The sequence below is a fragment of the Elephantulus edwardii genome, unplaced genomic scaffold (genome assembly GCF_000299155.1).
Source record: "Elephantulus edwardii isolate Elephantulus edwardi_28Jun2011 unplaced genomic scaffold, EleEdw1.0 scaffold00139, whole genome shotgun sequence".
Taxonomy (NCBI): domain Eukaryota; kingdom Metazoa; phylum Chordata; class Mammalia; order Macroscelidea; family Macroscelididae; genus Elephantulus; species Elephantulus edwardii.
The window spans coordinates 7,603,143-7,616,621 of NW_006399889.1; the positions used below are offsets into that span (position 1 = coordinate 7,603,143).

The window sequence follows — 13,479 nt, forward strand, 5'->3', positions numbered from 1 at the left end:
CAATAAAGGACGCATTAACAAGCCAAGAGTCACTGTGAACAATTGAGACACCACCCTGCTGGGAATCCGTAGGAGGCAAGGTGCACTCCGTGACTCAGTGCTGTTCTCCCCAAGGAGCAAGCACTGTCATGCTTTCCAAGGAGCCAGGCATTTACTCACTTCTCTCAGTCACTGGTGGAGGGCTGCTCCTAGATGTGTTAATCCTTGAGCCTTTCTAATTCGCACTGAAGGTGGGCATAGTGGGCTTTGATGGCCAGAAAAATTTCCAAGCGAAGTGATGTGGCCATGGCACTTGGAAGTAGTAGGACTGGCATGCACTGATAATGTCAAATCCAATGGGATAAAAATGGGCTCCTTACCCACTTACTCACTTACCTTTCTCTTATTCAAAGTCTTCCAGAAGTTATTTTCTATGATCTTTTTAATGTTAGCCTTTTATTTGTTGATAGTGGAGAATGTATACTAATGTATAATAAATTGTAGTATATAATATTTACATTAGGTTTAGCAGCATAATCACAATATAACCTGTTTTTGTGAATAGATTTGGAAATAAAATAAACTGATTAAAATGATGGAATATTTAAAAATGCTAAAATAAGCTTGAGAGAAAATTCACAACAATGCTACTGAATAGTTTGTTGGATGCTATTGAATAAATTTTGACACATAGGGACCTCATGTGACTGAGTAGTAGAATGATTCCAAAGCATATGATTACCTGTAATAGTTATAAGAGCAGATCCTTAGGTCTTTCTCCCACAATACTACTGGGTGTTTTTGAACTGCTGACCTATTAGTTAGTTAGCAGCTGAGTGTTTAACCAACGCTGAGAAGAATGATAATCCCAGAACACTTGATCATATTTATGTAAAATCTATTCTTGAACCTGAGGCAATTGTCAGAACAGAGTAGGGAAACACTGAATGGTTCAAAATTGGGAAGCATATACGCCAGGGATGTGTCCTATCTCCATACCTTTTCAATCTATATGCAACACAGCATATCTGGGAGGCTGGGCTCTATGAGGAAGAATGTGGTATCAGGATTGGAGGAAGACTCATCAATAATCTGTGTTATGTGGATGACACAACCCTGCTTGCTGAAATTGAGGAGGACCTGAAGTGCTTGCTGCAGAGGGTCAAAGACTTCAGCCTTCAATATGGATTGAAGCTCAACATCAAGAAAACAAAGATTCTCACCCCTGAGCCTATTGGCAGCATCAAGACAGATGGTGAAGAGATTGAGATTGTTCACAGTTTTAGTTTGCTTGGCTCCACAGTCAACACTCTTGGCACCAGCAGCCAGGAAATAAAAAGACAAATTGCATTGGGAAAGTCTGCTGTCAGAGACCTCTCCTAAGTACTGAAGAGCAATGATGTCATTCTGGGGACCAAAGTGTGCCAGATACAGGCCCTAGTCTTTGCAATTACTTTGTCGGCATCAGAGATCTGGACAATGACTAGGGGTGACAAAAGAAGAATTAATGCCTTTGGGCTGTGGTGCTAGAAAAGAGTATTGAATATACAGTGGACTGCTGGGAGAACAAACAAGTTTGTCTTAGAGAAGGTACAACCAGGCTGCTTCCTGGAGGCAAGAATTCTGAAGCTTCATCTGACCTACTTTGGACATGTTGCAAAGAGGGACCAATCCTTGGAGAGGGACGTCATACTTGGGAGGGTGGAGGGACAGAGCAAGAGAGGAAGACCCTTGATGAGATGGATTGATTCAGTGCCTGGGGTAATGGGGGTAGGTGTGTCAGAGAAAATATGGTTGTCTCAGGAGACAGCAGGGTTTAGGTCTGTTGTACATAGGGTCACTATGAGTCACAGGTGACTAGACAGCACATAAAAACAATCACCAAGGCTTCCTTAATGGGAAGTCTTCAGTTATTTTTAACCTGAGATAGTGGATTGAGATTTATTGTTCCCTCTCTAAATGCATTTTGACTTTAACCAATTGCTATTGACTCAGTTCAGACTCATGGTGACCACATGGGGATCAGAAGAGACTGTGCTCTAGAGAGTTTTCAGTGGTTGGTTTTTTTCAGAAGTAAATCTCCAGAAGGCTTTTTCAAGGTACCTCTCCGCTAACTCATTTGGTCAAGTTCCCCATTAGCATCAGATGGCATTACTCATTTGTACCACTCAGGGCCTCAGGACCCTTGCCATTGGGTTACACAGCACACAGAGTGTGGACCGAGATCTGGTCTCTCTGACTTGCCTTTGTGGTATGACTTAAGAGCCCATGCCTGGCATTGGGCAGGTGCTTGCCATGTATTTGTTGAAAATGGTGACTGTGGCAATGGGCTTGAATGTGTCAGAGATTGTGAGGGTGGAACAGGATATGACGAGGTTTAGATTGTTGGTCGTTATGAGTCATACTTGACAACACATAAAAACAACATGTAAAATTGGCAAAAGAAAGTTAAGATGGGTGGGAAATCCTCCAGTTTTGTAAATAAATCTTTAATGTTTAAGCATTAAAAGAAAGAAAACTCATATACTAGACCCCACAAATGTAGTTGCAGATGAATAAATGTAGTTCCTTGACGGTCCTCACTTGTTATGTTTTGAGACATTATATTACAACAGCATAATTGATATAGATAAAAGACTGAGCGTTTAGAAATGTGTAAAATTGTTGCTGTTACTAGTGGTAGAAGTGCTGCCAGCTGCCTTTTGGTCAAGGTCTTAGAATATGCATTCAGAGAAAGGAGAGTGATATTTTAGCTCAGGGTCATTTCGGCAGAGCATCATAAAAGCAAAACTACATGTTGACAAGTCAGGGAGAAACATAACGTATTAATGTATCACCATCAAGAGATAACTTTTACATTTCCTTGCATTGTCTGCCAAAGGCAATATCAAACTAACACTGTTTCCTACCATGTCAGAAGCCAAGAGACAAATAAAGGAAATAAGAAGAGATAAATGTGTATTGAAATAGTAGCTTTTCATTTCCAAGCACTCCTTCCATGGGTACAAACATTTCTAAATTACTCTTCCATCAAAATAAGTTTTTAACGCAAAAACTAATATTAAATCTATCCTTCACCATTAGTCAATTATTAAATGACATGATTCATCTTATGTACTGGTCACTATGCTTCACATTTTTTATGCTTCATATTTAGTAAAAATATTCTTCCATTCTTTCAACTAATATTGCGGAGAGCCTTATTAGTTTTCAAAATAAGAGAATATAGCAAGAAACTAACAAGGAGGACAGCTGCTCTTGAGTCTATTCTAACTGGTGGTGACTCCAGGTGTGTCAGAATAGAATTGCGCTCCCTGGGATTTTCAATGGCTGTGATCTTTCAGAAGTAGATTACCAGTGCTTTCTTCTGGGTGCCTCTGCATGCTAACTGCTACTCCTTTGGTTAGAAGTCAGCCATGTAGCCACTCAGAGAAGAGAAAGATAATTACCTCTCAGTGGAGGGAGCAGGACAAAATGAAAGAAAACATAAAATGCTTTTGCAGATGGCTTTACATACTATATGGAGAATGAAAGAGTGAAAGCAGGATTGTAGAGTCTCTGAGTTGACACTTCAGCTGAGACCTAAAGGACATCAGTGGACTTCCCAAGAAGAAAGGACATGAAGCATGAAGTTACTAACGTGGCTGAGCTTGGAGTGTCTGAGGAACTGAAAGGCCTTGTGATTACAGCACGGTGGAGTGGCAGGAGGGAGGGGCGGAGGGGTAGCTGGAGCTGGATCACTCCCTGTTCAGTGAAGTGGGATTTGGAAGTTGGGCATTGTTTTCTGTGTGCAATGGTCCACCCTTGAATGATTTTATGTAGAGAAATGATATTATTTAATTTACATTTTAAAGGATCAGTTTAGCCTATCTGAGAAGAATGGCTTGTAGGCAATCTGGGAGATGGGATAAGAGGAAATTCCAATAGCTATAAAGCAAGACTTTACTTACTCTGTGTCCTGGAGTCAGCTTGAAAAGAAAGACATGGGCTTTGTATCTTAAGGTAGGGACAAGAGATCTTGCTATTGTTTTGAAAGGTCTATTATCCTGAAAAATGGCATCTGGTGGCACAGTGGTGAAGCAGTTGGTTACCATCCACATGAAAACATGGTAATTTAAATTCATCATCCATTCCGTGGGACTTTTGCAGGGGAGGAGATTGCCCATCTTTCTCCGGTGGAGCTGCTCCTGGATCCAATCTGCCAGAACCATGGCCTTTGGGTTAGCAACTCAACTTGTTAGTGGCTAGTCATGAGCGATCAGAAAGGCTTACATTTGCATTTGTGGGTAGTAATTTTTTCCCTTTAGATTTTAATAAAAGCTTATAAAGAACTTTGATTTCTATTAATTCATTGTTGCACATTTTTCTCCCTGCCCCCCTAGTTTGCTCTTTTCTTTGGAAAAAAGTTCTTTCATTGTTATACAGTAACCCCCCTAATTTTCACCGCTGGACCACTGTACTATGCAGCTCTTATTCTGGACTCTTGTCATGCCAATAATACCTAATCGTATGTTCTTTTTATACAGTCCTCTCCCTCGTCTGTTTCAATGCTGTGTCCAGTATTTATCCACTCTTTTTTTTTTAGTTTTCCCCCAACCCTCAAATCAGTCCTGTTCTATTAACAGTGGCATTATACAGTACTTGTCTTTTTGTGACCGAGATATTTCATTCAGCATAATGTCCTCCATGGTCACCCATTTTGTATAATAGCTCATGAGTTCTTTGTTTTTCAGTGTTGCATAATATTCCATTGTGTGAATATACCAGAGATTCTCTATCCATTTGTTTGTTGATGGGAACTTGGGGGGCTGTTTCTAATTCTTTGGTATTGTGTACAAAGCAGTAATAAACATGGGTGTGAACATATCTGCTTGGGTGGCAGTTCTGCTTTCTTTAGGGTATATTCCCAGTAGAGGAATTGCTGGGTCAAATAGTATTTCTATTTCCAACTTTTTGAGAAAGTGCCATATGGCCTTCCACAGTGGTTGCACCATTTTACACTCCCACCAACAGTGAATAAGGGTTCCAGTCTCTCCACAACCTTCCTAATATTTGTTTCTTGCTGCTCTGTTAAGTTTTGCTATTCTTACTGGGGTGAGATGATATCTCAGTTGTTTTGGGGTGGTAAATTTTTATAGCAATGTTCTTTTTAAAAAGGCTGTTTTAGTTTTCCTAAATCTTGTGTTTACTCTGATTTTGCATTTGATGCATTGTATTGTCAGAAAGTTACTCATTTTGTCACACTAGCATATGGGAGTAACAAAAAGAGACTAAAAGGAGGCAGAATTTCAGTCACAAATGGGAGGATTTAGTCAGGTATTGTATGTTCAGTTCACAGATATCAGCTTCAGAGAATCCAGCTAACGCAAGTGTTTTGGATCTACAGGGCACTGAGGTCTGACTCCAAGAAAACAAACTAGCACAAAATAAGTAGCTCAGAGGGGGAAGCTGGGCAGGGGTTCCATCTAGCCTAGTACCAAGAAGCCAGGCAAGATAAACACAGGCAATGAATTTGCTAACAAGCACACAGCAGAAACAGGAGCCTATTTGGAGAAAAAAAAAAATTAAAAAATTCTTCGAAGTAAAGATTCATTAAAAGTCCTAAATTTATGATTCTAAAACTGATCTCAGAGTTTCATGGAGAGAAGCTCACAGGGATTTTGAAGATGGCAACAAGGTTTTGTAAGTGGTGAAGGACTCTATTAGGCTTCTGTTAGCACCTTGGGATAATCTGATTAAAATAGCAAAGTAATTTATTAAGACCCTAAAAACTTTGCAATATAACAAGCTTATTTAGAGTTGCCTATAGAACTTAAGGAAATGAAAGATAAGAAGGGTTTAATTTACATTGCGGGTACAGTTTCATCACTAAATGAAGTCAGATTACATTGTCAATTCTTAACATTATAAAGAAAATAAACAATCCCAAACCCCACTGCTGTAGGATTGGACTTTTAACTATGGCCGTCAGGTTTTTGAAGCTGTAAATCTCTATGAGGGTTAAACCAGGCTGCTCCTTGGAGGCAAAGATTCTGGGGCTTCAACTGACATACTTTGGACATGTTGTAAGGAGAGACAGGTCTTTGGAGAGGGACATCCTGCTGGGCAGAGTGGAGGGACAGCGCAGGAGGGGAAGACCCTTTATGAGGTTGATTGATTCAGTGACTGGGGTAATCGGGATGGGTGTGTCAGAGGCCATGCGATTGGCACAGGATAGAGCAGGGTTTAGGGCTGTTGTACATAGGGTCGCTATGAGTCGCAAACGACTCGACGGCACATAACAACAACAACAAATCTCTATGTGACGAGACTGCCCCTCTTTCTCTCCCTCAGCACCTGGTGGGTTCCAGCTGTATTAGGAGGCTGCTGTACCATGTGCTACACCACCAGCGCTCAGTTAAATAGAAAATTTTAAAAAGAAAGAAAGAAAGAAAATGTTCTGCATAAGCTCAAGTTTTATTTAAAAAACATGCTTATGACGTTCTTTTTAATTTGCAACAGGAAGCCAGACATTGCAAGCTAAGAACTCTGTACTATAACTATTCCCATTTTCTTAAATCATCAGTCTCAAATCAAAAGGATTAAAAAATTTGTTATTTCTTAAGTTATTATTTTTTATTATTTTAAAAAATGAATTTTAATGACAGTTTACAGAGACTTTGGATTTCCACTTATTCATTTTTGCACTATTCTCCCTGCCCACCCCACCTCTCCCCAACCCATTTTGCTCTGCTCTTTAAAAAAAGAAAAGAAAAATTCTTCCATTGTTATACAATCCCTTCCCCAAGTTCACTCCACTAAACAGCCTTTTTTTCTGGACTCCTGTCATGAAAATAATACCTAATCATATATCCTTTTTAAACAGTTCTCTCCCTCATCTGTTTCGTGCAGTATACATTATTTATCCCATCTTTCTCAGTCTTCTCCTAACCCTGATGTCAGTCCTGTTTTACAACAGTGACACTATGCAGTATTTGTTCTTTTGTGACAGAGATATTTCACTCAGCATAATGTCCTCCAAAGTCACCCATTTTGTATAATATTTCATGAGTTCCTTGTTTTTCAGTGCTGCATATTATTCCATTGTGTGAATATACCACAGCTTCTCTATCCATTCGTTTGTTGATGGGCACTTAGGTTGTTTCCAACTCTTTTCTATTGTGAACAAAGCTGTAATACACATGAGTGTGCATATATCTGCTTGAGTGGCAGTTATGGTTTCTTTGGGGTATATTCCCAGTAGTGGAATTTCTGGGTCAAATGATATATATTTCTATCTGCAACTTTTTGAGAAAGCACCATATTGCTCTCCATAGTGTCTGCACCAATTTATACTCCCACCAACAATGAATAAGGGTTCCCGTTTCTCCACAACCTCCCCAGCATTTGATATTTGCTGTTCTGTTGAATTTTACTATTCTTACTGGGTGAGATGATATTGCATAATTGTTTTGATTTGCATCTCTCTTAGAGCTAGGGATTTTGAACATTTCTTCAAGCATTTGTTTGCCATCTGAATTGTCTTCTTTGGTTTAGTGTCTGTTCATATCCTGTGCCCATTTATCAATTGGGTTGTTTACCTTAATCTTGTTGTGGTATAAAGCTATTCATGAATTGAACTCAAATGATATAAAAACTTAACATTATTTCAACCATTGTAAATGTCTTGAATTATTAAGCCTTTAATTACACATTTTTCTATCTTCTTCCTGGTAGACTCAATCGGCTAATGAAATGAAAATTAAAATTATGTAATAGGTACAAGGTTGTCTCGGGATACTAGATCTCAGAATTACTAGTTGTTAGAAAAGAAAACAAACTAAAAACCCTTAACATCAAGAAAACAAAGATTCTCACCACTGACCCAATTGGCAGCATTAGTATAGATGGTGAAGAGATTGAGATAGTTAACAGTTTTAGTTTACTTGGCTTCACAGTCAACACTCTTGCTAATAGCAGTCAGGAAATCAAGAGATGAATTGCACTGGGAAAGTCAGCTGTGAGGGACCTTTCATGAGTACTGAAGAGCAATGACATCAGGCTGGAGATTAAGGTGCACCTGATCCAGGCTATAGTCTTTGCAATTTTGTGTTATGCACTGGAGAGTTGGACAGTGAATAGGGATGATAGAAAGAGAATTGATGCCTTTGAGCTGTGGTGCTGGAGAAGAGTGTTGAATATACCATGGCTGCTAGGAGAACAGACAGGTTTGTCCTGCAGAGGGTGAAGCTGGAATGTTCCTTGGAGTCAAAGATTCTGAAGTTTTGTCTGACATACTTTGGACATGTTGCGAGGAGAGGGACATCATGTTTGGGAGAATGGAGGGATGGTACAAGAGAGGAAGACCCTCTATGAGATGGATTGATTCTGTGATTAGGGTGGTGGAAATGAGTGTGTTGGAGACGGCAAGGTTGGCACAGGATAGAGTGGTGTTTAGGGCTCTTGTACACAGGTTCGCTATGAGTTGCAAGCGACTTGATGGCACATAACAACAACAACAATATCAATTCCAGAAAGTAATTACTTCAAAAATTCACAGGATTCACAGTGAAGACAAAATGGTTTTTAAGGTTTCGTTCAAACAAAAACAAAACAGGGGGGAAAAAGTGCTAGCGAGAAAAAAGAGCAAATGCTGGTGTTCTAATTGGGTAATTATATATTGATTTCATATATCTCCAGAAGGAACTAATTGGTTAGTGTGTTCTTTGGTGTTCTCAACAAGAGCTGTAAGAAAGAAAGCTGCCCAGCCTCCTCCTGTAGAGTTTTACACCACAGAGGGGTTGTCATGAGTCAAAACTGACTTGACACCAGTGCGGTTTGGGCTATATTTCAGAAAATGGCATGGGTGAGTCTGATGCCAAAACTCTATTTCAGGATATACATACTCTTTCTCTTATACCTTTTTGCATTTGTATTGCTTAAATTTTCTTTTCTGGAATTCATGGTATTTCTCTGTTATCTACCTTTTACATTTGCTCTGCTGTAATTCTTGTGCATCTGAGATTATCAACTAGGACAACCAGAAGCCTCAACCTATTGCTAAAGCCACACAACATGCCTGGGATGCTGTTATTGTTGATAAACTCAGTTTAGTGATCTCTGTAGTGTGTCGTTGTTTGTTGTGTATCATTGAGTAGTCTGTAGCTGACACTCCAGCAGGCTTTTAGAGACTAAATCCCATGACAGGAGATTGTACATCTTTCTTCTGAGGAGCAGCTGTTGGATTTGTTTTTTTTTCTATATTTTATTAATTTTCATAAACATTTACAGAGATTTTGGGTTTCCATTCATTCATTGTTGCACTATTCTCTCTACCCTCCTCCCAGTTTGTTCTTGTCCAAATGCCACAGTGCTTGTCAAAGCCAGTTCTGATTAATCTTCTTTGTCAGTGTGTCCTTTGCCATTCCCTATCACTCCTCCCTGAGAGAGACTTCACCCTGAGTCATAAGGAAAAGGGGATGGCGTATTCTCTTAGCTACTTCCTGCTGAAAAGGGACGCTGTGGGTTTCAGGGTGAAGATCTTCTTTCACTACTCTAAAGGGCCCCTTTGGCAGTAGGAAACACATAGACTATTATGGAGATTGATTTTGGAATTTAGATGCACTCTTATTGATTGTGCTTGGCCGTACATGTTCATATCCTTGAAGATGTATCATGGGGGTGTTGCAACCTAGAAGGCACAAATTTGACTAACAAGTTATAAGTACATGAGTCCAAAAATTATGGAAAAGTAAAAGAAAAGATTCTTTCATTGTTTTACAAACCCTCCCCCAGGTCCCCTCCACCATGTAGCCCTCGCTCTAGTCTCCTGTGATGACAGAAATACCTAGTTATATATCTCTTTTAAACAGTTTTCTCCCTCCTCTGTTTCAGTGCAGTATACATTATTGAACCCATCTTACTCAGTCTCTCCCCAACAGTGGCATCATGTAATATTTGTCCTTTTGTGACTGGGATATTTCACTCAGCATAATGTTCTCCAGAGTCAACCATTTTGAATAATATTGCATGAGTTCCTTGTTTTTTAATGCAGCATAGTATTCCATTGTGCGAATACACCACAGCTTCTCTAGCCATTCGTTTGTTGATGGGCACTTAGGTTGTTTCCAACTCCTTGCTATTGTGAACAAAGCTGCAATAAACATGGGTGTGCATATATCTGCTTGGATGTCAGCTATGAGACCACAGCTGTTGGATTTGAACCACCTATATCTGCACTGGCAGCGCAAGTCCTTATCCATTACACCATTACACCACCAGAACTTCTCGGCAGCATGAAGTTCCCCAAAAAGAAACAATCTCTTCTTTTTCTGGGATCATAACTTCACAGAGAATTGGAAACAGATGGGTTGCTAATGTTGAAATGACATTATTCCTGTCATGAATATCTATTTTAGCATGTTTTCTTTCTTTCTTTCAGACTCCAAGCAATTTCTAATATATAATGAAGATCACAGGCGTTGTGTGGAAGCTGTGAATCCTAATGCAGTACAGACTGCAGCCTGCAACCCAGACAGTGAATCACAGAAATTCCGCTGGGTGTCTGATTCTCAGATTATGAGTGTTGCATTTAAATTATGCTTGGGCGTGTCATCCAAAGCTGACTGGATTGCTGTCAATCTGTATAGCTGTGACCCTAAAAGTGAATATCAGAAATGGGAGTGCAAAAATGACACACTTTTTGGAATCAAGGGAGAAGGATTGTATTTTAACTATGGCAACAAGCAAGAAAAGAATATTATGCTCTACAAGGGCTCAGGTTTGTGGAGTAGATGGAAGATCTATGGAACCAATGATGATTTATGTTCTAGAGGCTATGAAGGTAAGAAGCTTAGATTTTTATCTCTGCATTACTTTTTTTCTCATTTTCTTAGTTGTAACTAAGTTCAAAAGAGTAAACATATTCTTATTTTTTCTGTACTACAACTATTAACTACCTCCTTCATGATTCTTTCATGTTCTGGGTGAGTATGTTTGGGAATAAATGTGGAGATTATAGTTTTAAAACAGAAATAAATCACATCCAATTCTATTTGTTTTGAGAAGAATGTACATGGAAGTGGGTTTCCCAAACTTTAATACACATACGAATAACCTAGAAAATTTGTTAAAAATGCAGATTTCAAGTTTCCCTCCTATTCATATTGTGAATGGGCATATCTGGAGAAGGCCAAGAAACCTAGTGTAAAATGAGCAAGGGCCACATGAAGATGGCCATTAAACTTTTATCAGCTTCACAAAGGAGAACTGTCCCTGACAACAGTTTCAATAACACAAAACTAATTCCCCTGAGATCATACATGATGCCCATGCTCCCACACCTCTTTCTACTCGTCTCAACACCAATCTTACTGCTCTGCTGGGTTCAAAAATCCAATGTAATAGCTCACCAACCATACAGAACCAAGTTAGGAAGTCAAGAGGTAACAATCCAGGTTATTAGAAGAAGAGAGGATGGCTCCGAAAATGTGCTCACATGCACTTCAGCTTTGAGCCTCATGGCTTTAGGCCAGTGTTATAAAGTTCTCAGTCCTGCAAATTATGGTCTCCCACCTCCAGTTGTCCAACAAACTTGGGCAAAGACTCTTACTTTCAGTTCTAATGGTGTAGAGGTCCCATCTCACATCAAGACCCTAGTTTGGCCATGGCAGCTGCCGCTGCTGCTGCTGTCTCAAAGGGCAATGTATGTTCTCTTGCTTCTTTTTCGCCTGAGTGGGAAAGTTCTTTCCTTTTTTAATGATGGGGAAAGATCTCAGGTTTGTGGCTAGAGCTGTTCAATTTATTTGTGAGACTAGCAAATTCCCTTGTAGATTGTTGTGACTGGCAAATCCCCTTCTTAAATGGTGAGAGAGCTAATCCTCTTGTTGATAGGCTAATGTGCTTTCCCCCTGTATCCCACCCATCTATATGGTCAGGTCGGATTCAAATGGCTAGGGAAGATATATCAAAAGATAAACTCCATACCTAGTAAACCTTTTTTTATGTAGACCTTGTTGAACTTGATAAAGACGGTCTATTGAATATACTTTGGGTACTCTCCCAATTAACTCCCAATACTTAAGATACCCCTGCCAGATGGCCTAAACTCTCTAAGCCATCTTGGAATCCATGAACTGTATCAAGAATCAGAGCTAAAAACCATAAAGGGAATGTGTTTTATAAGGATCTTCTCTTTATAAAATTTGGGGGAAGAACCACAGTTTGTTTAATCATTCACCCATTGACAGATATTTGGGTAGTTTTCAATTCTTTACTACTGTAAATAATATTACAATAAACAGATGTGTGTGTGTGTGTGTGTGTGTGTGTGTGTGTGTGTGTGTTAACCTGTGTTGCTGTTCTTAATTCTTTAGGTTAATAACTAGTAGTGGGATTGCTGAATCAAATTATATTTTTATTCTCAATTTTATAAGAAAGTGCCAAACTACTTTTTACGGTGGTTGCACCATTTTATATTCCCACTCGGTTGTCCTTTTGAAAAGACTCAGTGGTAGCTGGCATGACAGGAAGAGGTTTAAAATTTTAGTGTGTGTTTAGGTTATACAGCATTAAAGTTCAGATTAGATATTCCATCTAAAAGACCAATTAGTCTATGATTCTAATGAAAAGGAAGAATGGCCTTGTTCTCTGTTTTGGAGGAAGTACAGAAATCAAAGCTGGTTTCATTATATCTTAAAAGAAAAACAAAATCCTCTCCTTAGTGTTGATTCCTATTTAGAGAGGCCCTGTAGGCCAGAGTGGAACTGCCCTGTAACATTACCAAGGCTGTAAATCTTACAGAATCAGAGTGTCATATCTTTCTTCCAAGGAGGAACAGGTGGGTTAGCCCCTGAATATCGTAACCACTGCCCCACTCTTTGATGCAAAACTCTTTGGTTTCAATATTCCTAACTACTATTCCTTTTTGAGAGGAGAAAAGAAAATTTGTTTCAAAAGACAGGAGAAATGAAGTGGTATTAGGATTATTCCTAAGTATAGATTGCTATACCCAGCAAAAGGTTGGGCAGAGAGAGAATGGAAATGACAATAAGAGGAGATTAGAAACAAAAGGAAAGGTCTAGGGGAAGCTGGCAATCTGTGTGTGTGAGGACAGAAGAGGAACACCAAATGATTCAGTGTGCTTTTATTGGAAAGTTAAGAAGTACTGTTGAGGTTTTAAATCAACTCCCTGTGTTTCTTTAGCAATGTTTACACTCCTGGGCAACTCAAATGGAGCAACCTGTGCATTTCCTTTCAAGTTTGAAAATAAGTGGTATGCTGACTGCACAAGTGATGGTCGATCAGACGGGTGGCTCTGGTGTGGAACCACTACAGACTATGACTCAGACAAACTATTTGGATTTTGTCCATTGAAATGTAAGTAATTACTTACTAACAGGAGAAGAGTGGTACATTTAACTTTTAATTCCTTGCCATTTGTCTTAAGTATTTCCCTCTTCAACTAGTGTTCTCATTCTCAACAATAGACTTTTTGCATGTATTTAAATAGTGCTAAGAAGA

The 13,479-nt window shown here is 39.3% G+C and overlaps 1 protein-coding gene across 1 annotated transcript in view; it reads left to right on the top strand.

Moving 5' to 3' along the window:
• MRC1 (mannose receptor, C type 1) overlaps positions 1-13,479 on the top strand; it is a 120,417-nt gene that overhangs the window by 13,869 nt on the left and 93,069 nt on the right. The window contains 2 exon segments of the mRNA XM_006894324.1: positions 10,400-10,801; positions 13,162-13,335. Of these exon segments, the coding sequence (XP_006894386.1) occupies positions 10,400-10,801; positions 13,162-13,335 (576 nt within the window).